The 18,215-nt window shown below is 33.9% G+C and overlaps 1 protein-coding gene across 1 annotated transcript; it reads left to right on the top strand.

Annotated features, from left to right (window-relative positions):
• Window positions 1-3,790: 3,790 nt before the first annotated feature.
• LOC132306855 (GABA transporter 1-like) lies at window positions 3,791-10,589 on the top strand. Its single transcript, XM_059804421.1, has 7 exons — window positions 3,791-4,220; window positions 4,681-4,803; window positions 5,489-5,583; window positions 5,683-5,869; window positions 5,955-6,085; window positions 6,276-6,491; window positions 9,981-10,589. Exons 1-7 carry the CDS (start codon window positions 4,028-4,030, stop codon window positions 10,374-10,376), a joined length of 1,341 nt encoding a protein of 446 aa, XP_059660404.1. The 5' UTR covers window positions 3,791-4,027; the 3' UTR covers window positions 10,377-10,589.
• Window positions 10,590-18,215: the final 7,626 nt, after the last annotated feature.

The raw sequence follows: 18,215 nt of genomic DNA on the forward strand, positions 1-18,215 counted from the left end.
TATCACAAGGGGTGAGCACGGAGGCTCAGTAGAAGTTTCCTAAGGCGTTAACTTTGGACTCCCTTGAGCCACATAACACATAATGGGACTACAAGATAGCCAGGATAATGCATTGGGGATTTTACGGAATTTAAACCACATTTCAATCCAATTAATGGCATAGATACAACTTACACACAATGAATGCAAATGTAATGTAATGCATAACCATTCCAAAGCTTGGTCTCAAACCGACCCCAATCCCCCACCTTCGCTAACCGACTTTACCGAGGTGAAATTGATATTATCCCTGGTTCCAAATCCAACAACCATTTGGTGCCTAGTACCAACGTTACATGTGCTACACCAGACCGCGCTCCCTCTAGGTCAAATTAGCCCCGGGCTAGCGATACCTAATTCAAATCTAAATTCCTCTTTTCCGCTCATTCTAAGATGGCTCACTTTTCATTCTTTTTCAACTTTCTCACCATTCTAAATGGCCTAATGTGTTTCTCATTCAATTTTCCCCACCATGCCATGTATATGAATGTAATTGCATTAACTTGATTTCAACTTCACATGTATGATAACCATGGCATAAACACGGCATTCCCAATACAATGAATATAAACATGGCATTTATTCACAATTTAGCTACAAGCATGGTGTTCATCATAGAAATCAACTACAAGCATATCATTTTCCAACATTTGTGATAGCATGCTCATCAAGTAAACCACATCAACTATATCAAGCTAACACTTAGCATTTAGCATGAAATGACAACTTTTTTAACACATATAAATATGCTTTTCCATTCATTAATATAGCAACATCATCATGTTCATAACCTTACATTAGAGAATGAAAATTAGAGAATTCAAAGCATAATTACTCAATGAAATACAAAGTACAAGGCAGTAGGAAAACCCCTACCTCAAAAAGCTAGCCAAATAAGGCCTTAGGGCATGTTTGGTGTGGTGGAATGAATTGGAATGGAATGAGAATGGAGGTGGGAATGGAATGAAAATAATGATTCTCATTCCACCGTTTGGTTGTAAACATGGAATGTGTAAAAATGGAATCTCATTCTCATTCCTATGTTTGGTAAGAAAGTTAGAATAGAATGAATTTATATTGTTTCTTTAAATTACATTTTATTATTAGTAAAAAAAATTAACTAAAAAAATTAATTTGCAAAAATAAAAGGGAAAGAGATAATAAAGAGAGAAAAATAAACGAGATAGAGAGAGGGGGAACAAACAGCATATAGATACATATTATTTATATATATTATATTTTATATAGTGTGTATATGCATGAATTATCTCTTTAAATTATTTTATTACTTTATTAATTCTTAGTGGGAATAGAATGGTCATTTCACCTCTTAAGAAGTGGAATGGGCATTCCACCTTTTTGATGGAATGGGCATTCCCTAGGAATGGCCATTCCACTTTTAATGTGACACACCAAATAAGAGAATGGAAACAAATGCATTCCATTCCACCTTCATTTAATTACATTCACTCACACCAAACATAGCCTTAGGGCAAGCCAAAATTTTGAAATCCCCAAACCCCTTGCAATATTGATGTCCAATTTATAGCCCTTGCCAAGCTTATCAATTATTCCTTCTTGGTCATCACCAAAATCCTATCCTAAACCTTTAAAAAATGGCCTTGAAGCATGTGTGTATATAGATGTATATAGACATAGAAAGGGAAGAAAAATGACTAGAGGGAGAAAGAACTTTGGCCTAGAATGGGAGAGGAAGGAAGAATGATTTGGTCTTGCAAATACACCTATGGCCTATATTATGCCACATGTCAATTTCCTAATGGTTTTCGCTTTATGTCAAGTTAGTCATTTCCCTCACTTAACCAATGCAATACCATCCTTGTCTTATAAATATCTCCTCTAATATATATAGATACATATATATGCATATGTATGTGAAATGCCAATAACACCCTTCACTTAAAATAAGAAAACCAAGAGAAGTTCCCGAGCCTGAAAGTCGTCCCGATTTCTGGAAAATTCTAAAAAAAATATCCCGTTGCCTCAAATTGACTTAAAATAATTCAAATGAACTTCTAAAACCATCGACTCAAAAATTAGTCTAATCGGCCCTCGGGACCCGCGTGGCACGCAAAAGAAGGCACAAAAAATAACTAAAATAAAAATCCAAAAAAAACGAGACATTATATATTCTTCGCCTTTGCCGTGTCTTCGGCAGTTTTTTGTTGACTTGTTTGGGCTGCCGGTGTATTTGGTAGCATTATTTTCGTCTTTGCAGTGTCTCCAGCAGGTTTTATTGACTTATTTGGGCTGTCGGTGTGTTCGGTAGCACTGTCCTCACCTTTGCTGTGTCTCCAGTAATTTTTTGTTGACTGATTTGGGCTATCGGTGTGTTCGGTAGTATTGTTCTTTATTTTCTCTCTTCATTATCCACACTTGTTGCTACTCGTTATCTCAATGGCAAGTTGGACATTCATGCTCCAACTTGATGAGAGTATTGAAGATTTAATAGAGGAATCAGTGGAGGAAAGTCTTTCAATAATTAATATTGTTTCCTATTATTGAAGATTTAGTATTATTGGAGGAATCAGTGAAGAAAAAATCCTTATTGTTTCCTATTTTTTATCTCTTTCAATTCTCATAATTTTTGCTCCTATATATAAAGGAGCATCCACCATTGTATTATATATGAATTAAGAGAATATTATAAAAGTGATGTAGGCCCTTTGGACTTTTTGTACTATAGGTGTAGGCCCTAGCCTAGTGGTTAAATCACGTTATAATATTTTGTTTTACTTGCTTTATTTCTCTTTTGACTTTCGTTTTATGCTTTGCAACAAAGACGAATAGAACTTCAACTTAGCGGCGAACCTAGTTCAAAACCCAACTCTGACCAAAAGCTTAAAGAACGTGAATATAGACCAAACAGTTTCAGACCCAAGTCCGAGCAACGTGTCCATTGTTTCCAACGAGACCAAGAAGAGACCCAATAAACTTCGGCAACTGAAGTGAACCCAAAGCGATTCCAACGTGCACTCCGGCGAACTCAAGTTCGTTGAAGTCACCATTTCAATCTAGCAAAGTAACATGTACCTCCGATGATGGCGATAGAACAACAGAGAAGAAAATCGACGTGTCTTAGAGATGAGCAGGTCCAACGAAGCATCCCGTTCACTCGGTCAGGCAAAGTGTTCCGGTGATGGCATCCGTTATCAAGTCTAGGGACCAAAGCTGGTTTTGTGAGCTCCAAGTTTAATTACTTCATGCACGAACCACGACGATGAACAAAGTTAAGTTGTGAGCTTCAAAGTTTCCTTCATGCATGAACCACGACGGTAACGACTCACTTTTCGGTGAACCCAGCTCCAGTGAGCTTCGGGTTGTGTGATAAGCTTCAAGAGACCTAGCAGCGAGCTCTTTTCATTGAGCCTCGACTAAACCAGCAGCGAACTCAGTTCACCTCGAGTGGGGGGATTGATGAATTAAATTGGAGGGAAACTGTTACTCTCATCTGTGTGTAATGAGAAGGGCAATATGGACATTATCAATATTTTTGTAGGTGTTGTCCGGTAAACTCAGCTTTGACAAACGTTGACGATGAGGGGGGAATTTGAAATGTCCCCCCCCCCCACCCCCCCAAAAAAAAAAATTTTAAAAAAAAAAGAAGTTAACGTAAAATAAAACAATAAATAAATTTGACAGCTCTATGTAAAAAAAATTAATTATTTTAATCACTAGTGAAAGTGATCAATTTAATTATACATTGTAAACATAAAACAAACAGAAGAACTGTTTTGTCCTGGGAAACTGACTTCATCATTTCAGCCGCTTTTCCCCAGCCAGAATATACATACATATATATATGTGCGACTTTCAAAGTTTGAAAGCAAACCATTGAATCTTTATCGCAACAAAAGTCAAATACATATAAATCAATGGCCGATTTTATATACTTCTTGGTACTGTTTCTCACTCTGCCAATCGAACTAGTATCAGTAGTGCTGAATAAGAAGAACCCAGATGTGAGATGGCTTCAAACCACTCTCTCGATACAGAATCAACAGTAGATGTAAATTCTACGGTTAATGATGAAGAAAAAGAAGCAGCAGTAGCTAAAGGCACATGGAAGCACGCCGCTTTCCATGTCGCCACCACCATCGCCACCCCCGCCGCTTATGCTCCTCTCCCTTTCGCCGTCGCTTCTCTCGGCTGGTATCTCGGTAATTCATTCTCAAATCCCCTCGCATACATGTGTTTGTGTGTATCAATTTGGTAATGAATTGCATTTGGGCTTCTTGTTTTTCAAACCCTATTTTTTTCATTCTTGATTGGTGGACGTGGTCTTTATTTGATTTTGGGATATGCTCCATGTAACTCTCTAATGGGTTTGTTTTTATAGTACAATTATGCTCGTTTATAAAAAAATAATTAAAAAAATGGTAATGAATTGAACAATCTTATGTAACCCTGTAATGGGATTGTTTCTATAATAATAATAATAATAATGATGATGCTGATAAAGCTAATCTCAAGTTGTTCTCACTTATAGTTAAAATTTGCAAGTACTATGTGATTCTCCAATTGTTGACCTTGCTTTTTGTGATGCAATTTCAGATGGTTCTCTGAGAATTTTTCAGTCTCAGTTATTGGCAATTTGATATTTGATTATTCTTTGTTCAGGCGTGACTAGTTTGGTGGCTGGAACACTTGCCACATGGTATTCCAGTCTATTGATTGCATCGTTATGGAGATGGAACGGGAAGAAACAGACTACATATCGACATCTTGCCGGGAGTATATATGGTTAACTTCATTTTACCGGCTTCATTTTGAAAATTATACATGTTTTTGTATCAGTTAGGATGTAGGTTCTTTATTTTTGGGGGTAGTATCAATCAGGGGGAAAAAAAAAAAAAAAGTTTACACTACAGGCTTTTTTCTATAATCTACATGTTTCCTGAATTTACTATTTGAAAGCAGCTTCATATCTTGCAAAAAACCCAACTAAAATATTGCTTGATCTGTCTCAATTTTGTTGCCAAGGCAGTTTTAGAGACCCTCTCTGACATCACAATTGGGTTTTTTTAACGATTCTGTAGAGTTGTTAAGTTTGGCAACAGTGGGTAATATTGATTGAGATCATTGCTTACATGACCATATGTATTTAGTGTTGATGGATATATAACATGCTTATTTAGTTAGCTTCATATTATGATTGTTACTTTTTTTTTTTTTTTTTTTTTTTTTTTCGGAGGGGTGCATTAAAATTATTAACAGCTGAGCTGAAAGGATCTAAATACAGGCCAAGTTGTATCCTATGGTTGTTTTTCTCCAAATCTTGTTTCGTCATTGCATTTAATATTTAGTATCCAACAATATTCATTAACTTCTTCTCTTCTGTCCATTTTTATCTAGTATATAATCATATTTTCTTCTTTTCTTACATCCATTTTTATCTAGACTATAATCATCTTTTCTGATCTTGAAGGATCCTGGGGTTTCTGGTCTATTGCATTTTTTCAGCAGGTGGCTTCCTTGGGTAATAACATTGCCATTCAGATTGCTGCTGGAAGCAGCCTTAAGGTAAGTCATATATTCTGATGAGATCAGCTTTACCTAATCATACAAATAATTGGGACCAGTAATATTATATTTACTATTTTTTCCCTGTATTATGTGCAGGCAGTATACAAATACTATCATAAGGATGGTTCCTTAACTTTGCAGCATTTCATTATTATTTTTGGGGCTTTTGAGCTTTTTCTCTCTCAGCTCCCAAACATTCATTCCTTGAGATGGGTAAATGCACTATGCACTCTCAGCACTATCGGTTTTGCCGGCACAACCATTGGTGTTACAATATATAATGGTAAACTTGATATCCTTTAAGTAGACTAGTTTAGATTACGTCTTTGTGGGTACAACATTCATATTAATAAATTATTGTATTGTAGGGAAAAAGATTGATAGAAAATCAGTTAGCTATAGTTTGCAAGGAAGCTCCTCGTCTAAGATGTTCAAAGCCTTCAGTGCCCTTGGCACAATCGCCTTTTCATTTGGAGATGCAATGCTTCCTGAAATACAAGTAAAATATCACTATCTTGGACCTAAATTTTATAAATAGTCTTTCCTCTCATGATCCTTTGATAATGAATGTTGAAAAACTACTGGCATTTGTTTACAAAACTCCTTATGAAGTTTATAGAGACAACTGGTCTTTCTGTAAGATAAATTGAAATAACTAAGTGGACGACATATGATCTTTATCTTGCCAGAGTACTGTGAAGGAACCTGCAAAGAAGAACATGTATAAAGGTGTATCAGTGGCATACAGCATAATTGTTTCGACTTACTGGCAGTTGGCCTTTTTTGGTTTCTGGGCATTTGGTACAGACGTTCAGCCTTATATTGTGGCTTCTCTTACTACTCCAGCTTGGACAACTGTTATGGCTAATCTATTTGCTGTGATTCAGATATCAGGATGCTATCAGGTATTTTTCAGTACATTTTTATGGACAAATTAGCTAAAAGTTGATTATATCTGGATTCATTAATGATTTATGAAACATATTTTTGCATGAGTTTCTTTTCTTGATAGACCACAATGAACTTCTCAAAGAAGTTCACGGAATAAGTAAATTAAAAGACTATAACTGCGTGATCACATGCATGTAAATTTTGTTAAAGAACACTTTCTTGAGTTTGCTTGTGATTTGTTTGCTTAGAGCATCACTAGAGATTGAATTTTGAATAAACGAACCAAGCTGTTGGGGATATTTTCTCCCTCCAACCAACTATTTGCCAGTTCTTGTTGAGAATTAGATCCCTCTTTCATCCTACACAATGGAAGCATCATCATCAAATCATCACACAAGCATCTATGGAGATAACAATCATACACAACCACGCACAATACAATATTTTACATGCTTCACCTAACTCTAAGGCTATGTCCACGGAGAGAGAGATTTTACTATTATGATCAAGGAAGAGAATATACAACCACAGATGTTAAAACCCCACTCATTCACTCTTTTCCGGGCTACATCCATAGAAATTACATATGCTCGCTCCTCTCATCACAACACTCACTTTTACAAACCATTACATCTTCCCCAACACCAACCACCCCCCCCCCCCCCCCCCCCTCCCCCCCCCAAAAAAAAAAAAAAAACCCTCTCTACTCGCGACTTACCTACCAAGGAGTTACCATATCAATCACAACTCTAAAATAGCAGCCTAATAAGCCAAAATTTCCTTCCCAAATCCCCAGTCTTGCTCCTCAAGTCTTCGGGTTTCCAAAATGGAAAAGGAAACTGTCTCTCACACTCATCATGCACGTTGGACTGGTCCGTAATACTTAGACCGGTCTAATTCCACCAGAATCTTAATCTTCAATTCACAGCCACATCGGACCGGTCTGCAGAAGTTGGACTGGTCCAATTCTTCCAGAATCACGTTCGCACAGATTTAGAGCCACAACCCAACCCAACCTAGAGCACATTATAAAGCTCGTTAATCTTACCGAGGGGGAAAAAAAACTCTTTAATCTTACAAGCTCAGATGGAAGGTGACTCTGTAAGCTGATGTACATCCTTAAGACTAATAAAACATAAAACCTCTCAAGCTCCAATTGAGATTGGCTTGATTAGAAGCTCACTCTAGAGATAAATAAATCAAGCTCATTCACAGCCCTACCAACTGAATCCATTTGACAATGAAATGAAATTAAAGCAAACATAAGGGAAAAAAAAAAAAAAAAAAAAAAACCTTCCTTTTTCCTTCATAATGGTGACAATGAAATGAAATTATGAAACATATTTTTGCATGAGTTTCTTTTGATAGACAACAATAAACTTCTCAAAGAAGTTCCCAAAATAAGTAAATTAAAAGACTTTAATTGCATGATCACATGCATGTAGATTTTGTTAACGAGCACTTGCCTGAATTTGCTTGTGATTGGTTTGGTTAGAGCCTCACTCGAGATTGACTTTTCAATATATGAGCCAAGCTGTTAGGGATATTAACTCCCTCCAACCAACTATTGGCTAGTTGTTGTTGAGAATTAAATCCCTCTTTCTTCATACACAGCAGAAGCATCACCATCAAATCATCACACAAGCATATATGGAGATAACAATCATATACATCCACACACAACACAATATTTACATGTTTCACCTAACTCTAGGGCTATGTCCACGGAGAAGAGATTGCACTATTATGATCAAGGAAGATAATATACAACAATAGATGTCAAAATCCCACTCATTCGCTCTTTTTCGGGCTCTCCTCTCCACACAACACTCACCCTTACAACCCAATATCCCACTCATTCACTCTTTTCCAGGCTCTCCTCTCCACACAACACTCACCCTTACAACCCAACCACCCCCCCCCCCAATCTCTATCCACGACTTGCCTACCAAAGAGTTACTATATCAATCACAACTCTAAAATAGGAGCCTAATAAACCACAATTTCCTTCCCAAATATTCAGTCTTTCTCCTCAAGTCTCCGGGTTTTCAAAACGGAAAAGGAAACTGTCTCCCACACTCATCAGGCAGGTTGGACCGGTTCGTAATACCTTGACCGGTCCAATTCCACCAGAATCTTATTCTTCAATTCACAACCACATTGGACCGGCCTGCAGAAGTTGGACTGGTCCAATTCTTCCAGAACCACGTTCACACAGATTTCGAGCCACAAACCCAACGCAACCTAGAGCACATTATAAAGCTCGTTAATCTTACCGCGAGGGGGGGGGGGGGGGGGGGTGAAGCGCAGATGGAAGGTGACTCTATAAGCTGATGTACATCCTAAGACTAATAAAAGATTAAACCACTCAAGCTCCAGTTGAGATTGGCTTGATTAGAAGCTCACTCTAGAGATAAATAAATCAAGCCCATTCACCAACACGCCAGTGGCCTAGCAGTACCAAGTCCCTACTTCCCAAATGGAGGTTAGGGGTTTGAGCCTCAGTGGAGGCATGTGTGTGTGAGTACCAACTAGGAAAAAAAAAAATCAAGCTCATTCACAGCCCTACCAACTGAATCCATTTGACAATGAAATGAAATTAAAGCAAACATAGGAAGGAAAAATAAAATAAAATAAATAAATAAATAAAAACTTCCTTTTTCCTTCATAATGGTGACATTACCAAGCAGCTAAAACAGAATACTCTTATCACACTACAGATCTGCTATTCTGTGAAAGTTAGAAGATCTTGTTAAATAAATAAATAGCAGCATATGCAAAGATGGTTGTTGGAGAAAAAGAAAAAGTAAAAGACTGGAACTTTGTATGGTGCCACAAAACCTGTAGCATGAGAGAAGCCAATCACATGCTTTGCTGAGTTTTTTCTTTTTTATTATTTAATATGCATTAATCTTGAGCCCTTGTTGTCAATTATAATCTAATATACAATTGGTGACTATCTCTAAGAAAAGGTCAAAAATCAAAATATTGTTCAGAATATTTGTTTGACGATGCTTCCATGAGAAATCCTTCTTTCTTCAATGCAGACATTTTAATAATAACTGTAAGGGTTAAGTATGAAATTCCTCTATTTGAATATCAGGAGCTGTGGTAGTACATTTGCGAATAATGTAGAGGATAATTTGAGAAACTGGGCAATAGTTTTGAATAATACATTTGTATTTATAAAGGTTTGATCTTTAATTAAAGTTCAAGATTACAATCAATATAAGGTTTTTAGGCTTGGGGCATTTGTTACATGAGGTCCCAAAGTCGATATGGGTGGAGTTGTCCAGATTTATAATATATGCTTCTTTTTTATTTTTTCCTTTTCTTTGTTACTCTGCATTTGTGCTGAGCATTCATTGTGTTTTACCCGCTCAACCTGTTATTTATTTTGAAATATAACATAGAATTTATTCAAACTTAAAATTATCTCTCTTTTGTCAGCTTTTAGGATCAGCCTTTGATAATGACTTGAACATCTCATCTTCTTATTTCAGATATATTGCAGACCAACTTATGCCTATTTCGAGGAAAGAATGCCATCAGACAAAACTAATAGCCAATTCCTTCTCCAGACACGCCTCATCCGCCTCATGTTTACCTCGATTTACATTGTCCTTATAACACTTGTTGCCGCGGCCATGCCATTCTTTGGTGATTTCGTTGCGATCTGTGGAGCTATAGGATTTACTCCACTAGACTTTGTCTTCCCGGTTTTAGCGCAAATAAAAGCTGGTAGAACTCCCAGAAACAAAATAATGCGATATTCACTGCTGTCCCTCAACATCACAATCGCTGCCTGGTTCTCAGTTGTTGCAGTGTTGGGTTGCATTGGTGCAGTCAAGTTTATTGTGGATGATGTTGAAACTTACAAGTTCTTTCATGATATGTAATAATGTTTGGGAGGGTTTAATATTAGATGTGTTGGACAACATCATTATAGGAGCTATTTTAGCCCTCCATAGAATATGATAGTAGTGTTTTGGGGATTGATTTTAGGGATTTTTTTTTATATTTATCATGTGTTTGTATTCTTTCACCTCTATTGAGGTGATCATTGTAAACGAAGTTAAGAGAGAATATAATGAAAAATAGGTAGCTCTTTAGATTTTGTGTGCCGTAGATGTAGGTCGTGGTGACCGATTCATGTTATATTCTTGTGTTGTTTATGTTAACTACCAGCTACTCTAAAAACTAACTACCATCTATTTCAAAAGGTTAAGTTGTTAGAAAAGATGCAAGTTAAATATATAAATTATTCAACAGTTCATTCTTAATTTTCCTCTTCAATCTTATAGTTTTTTATAAGATGATCTGTATATAATACCAATCTGCTACATTGATTGCTGTTTCTCTTCTTGTGTCTGCAAAAATAGATCAAACACACGAGTAAGATCAAATAAGTTTTACATGGTTCACTCAAAAGTTCAAATTACGTCCATGAGTTGTAGAGATTTCACTATGTTTTAAAAACTAACACATAATACAAAGAGTTCAAAATGAATAAATATCATATCTTAGCACTAAAACAACATAATAAGTGCGAAATATACTAAAATATTCCAAATATGTGCACGTCATAACATGAACATCATATCATCTATAACTATAGTTGCAGCATCGGTTGCGGTCGCAGTGTAACGAATTCGGGTGAATATCGGTATAAACCAATCGAATTGTCTGGTCCATGGAGGTGTGTAGCGGTATTTATGTTGAGATTTTTAAAAGATTTTAAAACTCATTTAAAATATTTCAATATTCCTTTATTATTTAATTTCATTATTTAAATTTTATATTATAACTTACGGAATTAATTTACATGAACATTGCACTATAACGTATATAATTTATTGGGTTTTTATTATAGCAAATAAAGAGTTATCCGTTTTGGCTTCTTTGAGGAGGCCTATATATATGGCAATGGGATGCACTCAAAGGCATATACCAAACTACTCTACCACATTTGCGTATTACTTTTCTAGAGATTATTCTATCAATATCTTTCACATATTTCACATATATTTCACTATTTTGGGCAACTCGACATTGGAGACTTGGTCCTTTTTCCTTCATGTGGTCGTGCACATAGAGGAGGTGCCGCTAAGAGCTGATCGGGTTGTATCTTAGAGTTGACTAGCACCGTCCACACCTGCACATGGGGGAGGGCTATCAACTTTAGGTCAACGTGTTTATCACGTGTCTCTCTATATCAGGCCAGCCTTTCTTTAACTTTACTTTTATATTTTATTTGATTTATTTCTTTTACATGTAACGATTATATTAAAATTGTGTGTCTATATATATATATATATATATATTTGTATGCAAGTAATATCATACAAAACTACCATATTTTCATTGATTTAATTTCTGCAAAACTTACTTTAATTGTCAATTATATTTATATAATATTTTAGTGTGATTCGTTTATAATATTTTAGTGCATAAAATTATATTTGCAAAGTTGATAGTTTCTCTAAATAGCTTCTTGACTTATTGCCTAATCGGTAAAAGAACTAAATCTTTTTTATTATGAACCGTGTTTTGTTTAAATTACAATACACTTTATAATATTAAAAAATAAATAGAAAGTATTGCAAAGAGTTGTATTGATTATGTTTGACGAATTCAATTTATTGAAATATACAACAGTTTCAACATTATTTATTTTATAATTTGTTTTATAAAAGTCAATTTTTTGGAAAGGTATCTATTTTCAAAATGAAACAATTTATTAAGAAAACAGTTTTCCGGCACTTACCAATTTAAATTGGTGTTTTTAGAACTGATTTGAGCATTGAGTATATATATATATATAAGGAACAATTACGTTTTCTTTCAATTTATAAGGAAACAAACTATTCTGTTTAAGTTTTTTTCATATATATATATATATATATATATATATATATATATATAAGGTAGTTTATTTTTTTTTAAAAAAAAAATCAGTTTATTATTAGAAAACAGTTACCAAAGAAGTCAATTTATTGAAAAACAAATCAGTTTATTATTAGAAAACAGTTATCAAAGAAGTCAATTTATTGAAATCAGTTATGGGTATTTAAATTATTGTATTGAAACTGTTTTAAGCGTGAAAAGTTAATACTTTTATTTTAAATTGTGTATTTTTTATTGTGCATCTTTTTGATTTAAATGAGACGTCTAATTTATATTTTGTTAAAAAGCAGTATTCCGTTTAATTCAGCTTTTGACTTATATAAATATTATTTGTAATTAATGAAAGTTTAGAGTTAGTTGGAAACTGTTCTTTTAGTAAATTCAAATATAAGTACAATTGTTGTTGACAAACCTTTATTGAATTTTTCAGTTTGTTAGAAACTTTCTTTGCCTTTAGATTTTAAAAGAAAAGAAAATGAATAAAGAGGAAGCTAATTCGGTTAAACCCGAAAAGTTTAGTAGCCGGCACTTTAGGAGGTGGCAAAGGTAAATGAAATATTGGCTTACGATTTTAGGGTTAATATCTGCCATAGAGGAACCCCAAGGAACTACCACTATCACCACTGCTACTGCCACTCCAACTTTAACCTCAACTTCTCCTAGCATGTCAAAAGAACAATCTGATTATCATTGTTATAATAGAATACTGAGTGCCTTATCTGAACACCTCTATGATGTCTACCATAATACTAAAAATGCAAAAGAACTGTGGAATGTTTTGGAGGCTGAGTATAGGATAATTGATGCGGGTATAGAGCGTTTCTCGGTGACAAACTTTAATAACTATATGATGGTAGATAACAAATCCATTAGTGAGCAAATTCATGAATTCCAATAACTCTTGAGGAAAGTAGAGAGGAATGGCACTAAGTTAGGTGAAGATTTTAAGGTATCTTGTCTTATAGATAAGTTACCCTCTAGTTGGATAGATTTTGCAAGAACACTTGGACATAAGCAAGGTGATCTTACTTTGACCCATGTAATCAATTCTCTAAGAATTGAGGAAAACCATAGATCTAGTACTAAGAAAGAAGTTACTAGCAAGGTCTTTCTTTGCCTTTATCTTTCGATTTAATATGGTTATAAGAATTGAGGAAAACTATAGATCTAGTACTAAGAAAGAAGTTACTACCACCACTAGAGTGAATGTTGTTGAGAGTCCTATTACTTCCAATCATAGGGGAAATTTTCAACCTAGAGGGAGATTTTTCAAAGAGAAATAATAGGAACAACTTCCGTCGTCCAAATCAAGATCTTAATGTTCCTCGTCATAACCATATTAATTCGAAAGATAAAGGCAAAGAAAGACCTTGCTATGTTTGTGGAAGGAGTAATCATGTGGCTAAGGATTGTTACTTTAAGAAGACAGAGGTGTATCAGCCCAATAATCAAAGGCATCCACGAGAACAAGTGAATATATTGGTGGGTCAAGATTCTGGTGAACCTTCCTTAAGGTATAGTTTAAATTCTTTAAGAGTGAATCTTACTTATCATAGTAGTTATGATGGTGACTAAAATGTGAGATAATGTATATATATAGTTGTTATTTTATCAGAACTCAAGTAGTGGAAGTTTAATACTAGGAAAGGATACGCCGCACAAGTTCATAGGATTGGAGACATGGAATTAAAATCCCGGAAGATTCTAACTTTGAGGATGTGCGACACCTACCCAATATGAGGAGAAATTTAGTTAATGGATTTTCTATGGTTTATTGTAATGAAACAAATAGATTTGTAATTTGAAATATCTATATTTTGTGGGAGAGGTTAAGTCAGTGAAGGCTTGTTTATGTTGAATGTTTTTATTAAATAATTCTCCTCTTGTTTTTCAATATTGAGTTATATGATATTTTGCATGAAAGACTTGGACATGTTAGTTGAAAAAAAAAAAAAAAAAAAAAAAAAAAAAAAAAAAAAAAAAATTAAGAGATCAATGGATTATAGTCCAAAAATCCTAAAACTGTGGGGGTGCTTAGCTAAAGTAATCTTACTTGAATCTAGTTAAAAGGAAAAAGGTATGACAAGAAATTTGGTGTGTAGATCAGTAAATCCGTTTATGGTCTTTGACAAGCTTTGGAATCAATGGCAAGAGATATTTTAATCTAATTAGAGTACTATAGATTAATGATGATGGTAAGTGTGTAACAAAGGAAATAATGGAGAAAAAGTTTTTTTGTGGATGACATTATTTTTTTGGAGATAAACTTAAAAATTTTACCTCTGGATTTTTTTTAATAAAGGATCTGAAGAGACATCATTGATGTTAGGTATGAAAATAGAAATAAATTTCTCAAGATATCACTGTACTATTTTTGAAAAGATGTTTAAGAGAATTATCTTTACCAAGTATCAAATCTGGTATTGCCTATCTGTTGATAAACTTAGTAGATATTCACATAATCTGATTAAGAATCATTTGATGATGTTAGATAGAATCAAATCACAAAAGATTACTCCTTGTGCTATAAAAGGTTTTTTCAATTATGGTGGAAAGATATAGTGATGCAAATTGGATAACCAATTAATTAGAAATCAAATAAATTTCTATCAGTGGAGTACCATGAATCATAATATTTACTTTTATTTTTTAGCCGTAGATACTATTTGAATCACAAGATTGTGTGGAACAAATTCCTATTACATATCCTAACTTTAATAGATAAGCCAATGTCTATAAGATTGATACATTATAAGGTGATATTGATTTGTTGAATTAACACCTTATAAAGAACAAGGTGCATGGATACATACAAATGAGATACATATATGTGAATGGGAAACATGTAATTTCTTAAGGAAAATATACTGAGATATGAGAAGAAGAACAAGAGGTAAAAAAAATAAATAAATAAAAATAAAAATTATTTCTTGGAAGATTGTCATAGATATGTCGAGTGGGATGAGCTTAAGCCCTAAGGGAGTCACCTACGGAGGTAATCCAACCTTCTGATTGGCGATTTAATCACATGACGAAAGATTCAATGGGTAGAAACAATCTGCACTGCATGACTCATTGACAACACTATTTTATTAGGAAGTTTCTCGAGAAGATTCTTTCCTGTTCATCCCTATGGCATCAGTGTTGTGATGTAACGTTAAGGAAGGGCTCTGCCCTGAATGATTCCAAGGCAAACATACTCTTGCAGGGTAAAGGTCATATATACCCTAGGAGGATTCACCTAAGTGAGAGCCGTCGTGAGACCGCGACTATAAGAATTGGGCTGTTCTCTAGTAACTCTCATAAGAATCAAGATATCAACGCATGATCATTAATAACGCTACCCCGCTTGGCCAAAGTCTCTCGTCGATATTATGTGTGTAATGTGTTGAAGTTTGGTTCAAAGGGCCGAATTCAAGACATAGTTCATTCTGGTTCTTCAAATGAAAACAATTACACTAAGTGAAAGTTCAAACTCAAAAGGCACCTACACCCATTGCATAGTATCATGTTGCCCATATTATTTTTATATATTATATACACACATTTATGATTTTAAAAGTTTTAAATCTTGTGGGAGATTGTTGAGATTTTTGAAAGATTTTAAAACTCGTTATAAATATTTCAATATTCCTTTATTATTTAATTTCATTATTTAAATTTTATATTGTAACTTGCGGAATTAATTTACATGAATGTTTCACTATAACGTATATAATTTATTGGGTTTTTATTATAGCAAATAAAGAGTTAGCCGTTTTGGCTTCTCTGAGGAGGACTATATATATGGCAATGGGATGCACTCAAAGGATACCAAACTACTCTACCACATTTGCGTATTACCTTTTCCAGAGATTATCCTATCAATATCTTTCACATATATTTCACTATTTTGGGCAACTCGACATTGGAGACTTGGTCCTTTTTCCTTCCTGAGGTCGTGCACATAGAGGAAGTGCTGCTGAGAGCTGATCGGGTTGTATCTTGGAGTTAATTAGCACCGTCCGTACCTGCACATAGGGGAGATCTATCAACTTTAGGTCAACGTGTTTATAACGTGCCTCTCTATATCATTTCTTTAACTTTACTTTTATATTTTATTTGATTTATTTCTTTTACATGTAACTATTATATTTAAATTGTGTCTCTATATATATATATATATATATTTGTATGCAAGTAATATCATACAAAACTATCATATTCTCATTAATTTAATTTCTCTGATCGATACGTCACGTATAAGTCGATACAGCGAACTACTTCTCCAACTAATGATTGTAACATAGTGTTGGAAGTTTTGATAGGTTGCGCTGGTATACATGTGGGTGTGTTATTAATTAAGAAGGAGATATAAAATTGGTTCACCTAAATCAAGAAATAAAGCATAGGTGTTATTAGCTTAGAATCACATCAGATATGGTATAAATTTGGTTCACCTAAATCTAGAAATTAAAGCAAAGCCTTTGACAAATCCTCACTGTCTCGTGACGTGGGCTTCGAGTGTGGAGAAAATATGATAGCAACTTCGGCCTACAACAAATATTAATCCTCAAAATTGGTGACAGTGAAGAAGCTATGGACCACAAAAGAACAATTAAGTAGAGCCCTGTTCCCAATTTGGTTCAAAACCCAATGACCCATCTCGATTTTGTATTTTCTGTATGGTTCCAAACTTCCAATTTTATCAAATGTATCGAAGAAACCCTTAATTTTATATCTCAATATAGTAGTATTTTTCTTTTAAATTTTGTACGCGGACAATTTTTTTTGGACAATGCAAAATATATTCTAGTTGTATTCTTACTAAATCATCGAGTTTTTAATTTTGTAGATATAAAATTGTTAGTGTGATATTTGAAACTTGAAAACCCTACCAAAGTTTGGGTCTGAGTAATATCTTTGCCAATAAAAAATAAAATAAAAAATCATTTTCCCCCTAAAAAATGTCTCTTATTATATATTCAAGAATTCAAATATATAAGATAAGAGCTAAAAGATGTAGTCTGGTATTTGTTTGTCGATGTCTCAATAGTCGAGTGAGTTAGTGCCTTCAGTGAATTTTGTAGTATCAGGTTTCGACTCTTTGCATTTACTAATTTAACTTCTAACCCGTCTTGCCTTCTTATATATATATGTAAATTTTTTTAACATCATCATCAATTCACAACATTTTATTACATAATTCAATAAAAATAATTTTTTAGTGAATTTAGTAATTTCATATTGAAAATTTGAAGACCACTTAACACTTATAAATAATATTCATGAATTATAGGTTGTCGTGGTCATTAAAAAGATTGGTGTTTTGTTTTAGTAAGTTAATGAATATAAATGAAAATCAATATATTTGGCATTTTGTAAATTCTACGTATTTAACATTCCTATTGTAATTTCGAATGAGATTTGAAATTTAACATTTAATGTGTTTTTTTTAAGTTAAATATATTTTATGTTGCATTCGGTAGAAAGGAAATAAGAGGTGTGGAGAGAAAATAGAAAGGAACGAAAGAACTTCCTTTGATTGGTAAAGATGATATAAGGAAAGAAAGAAAAATAGGAAGGATGACACATCCTTCATTCTTTACAAATTTTCATCATCTAAAAAATGAGGGGAAGAAATGAGTGAAGACAAGTGGACAAGTTTAAATTTAATACTATCATAAATTATACAAATTTTAAATATTATTGGATATAATGGTAACAAAAATTAAAACTCTATTTTCTTCTCTCTTAACGAATATAATAAATTATGAGTTTATTATTTCTCTTCTATCTAACTGAACAAAAAGAAGAAAATATACAATCTCAAATAAAGAAATACACCATCT

The sequence above is a fragment of the Cornus florida genome, unplaced genomic scaffold (assembly GCF_030987335.1).
Source record: "Cornus florida cultivar Cherokee Brave unplaced genomic scaffold, ASM3098733v1 CherokeeBrave_3.0.0_Hap2_Chr05, whole genome shotgun sequence".
Classification (NCBI taxonomy): Eukaryota; Viridiplantae; Streptophyta; class Magnoliopsida; order Cornales; family Cornaceae; genus Cornus; species Cornus florida.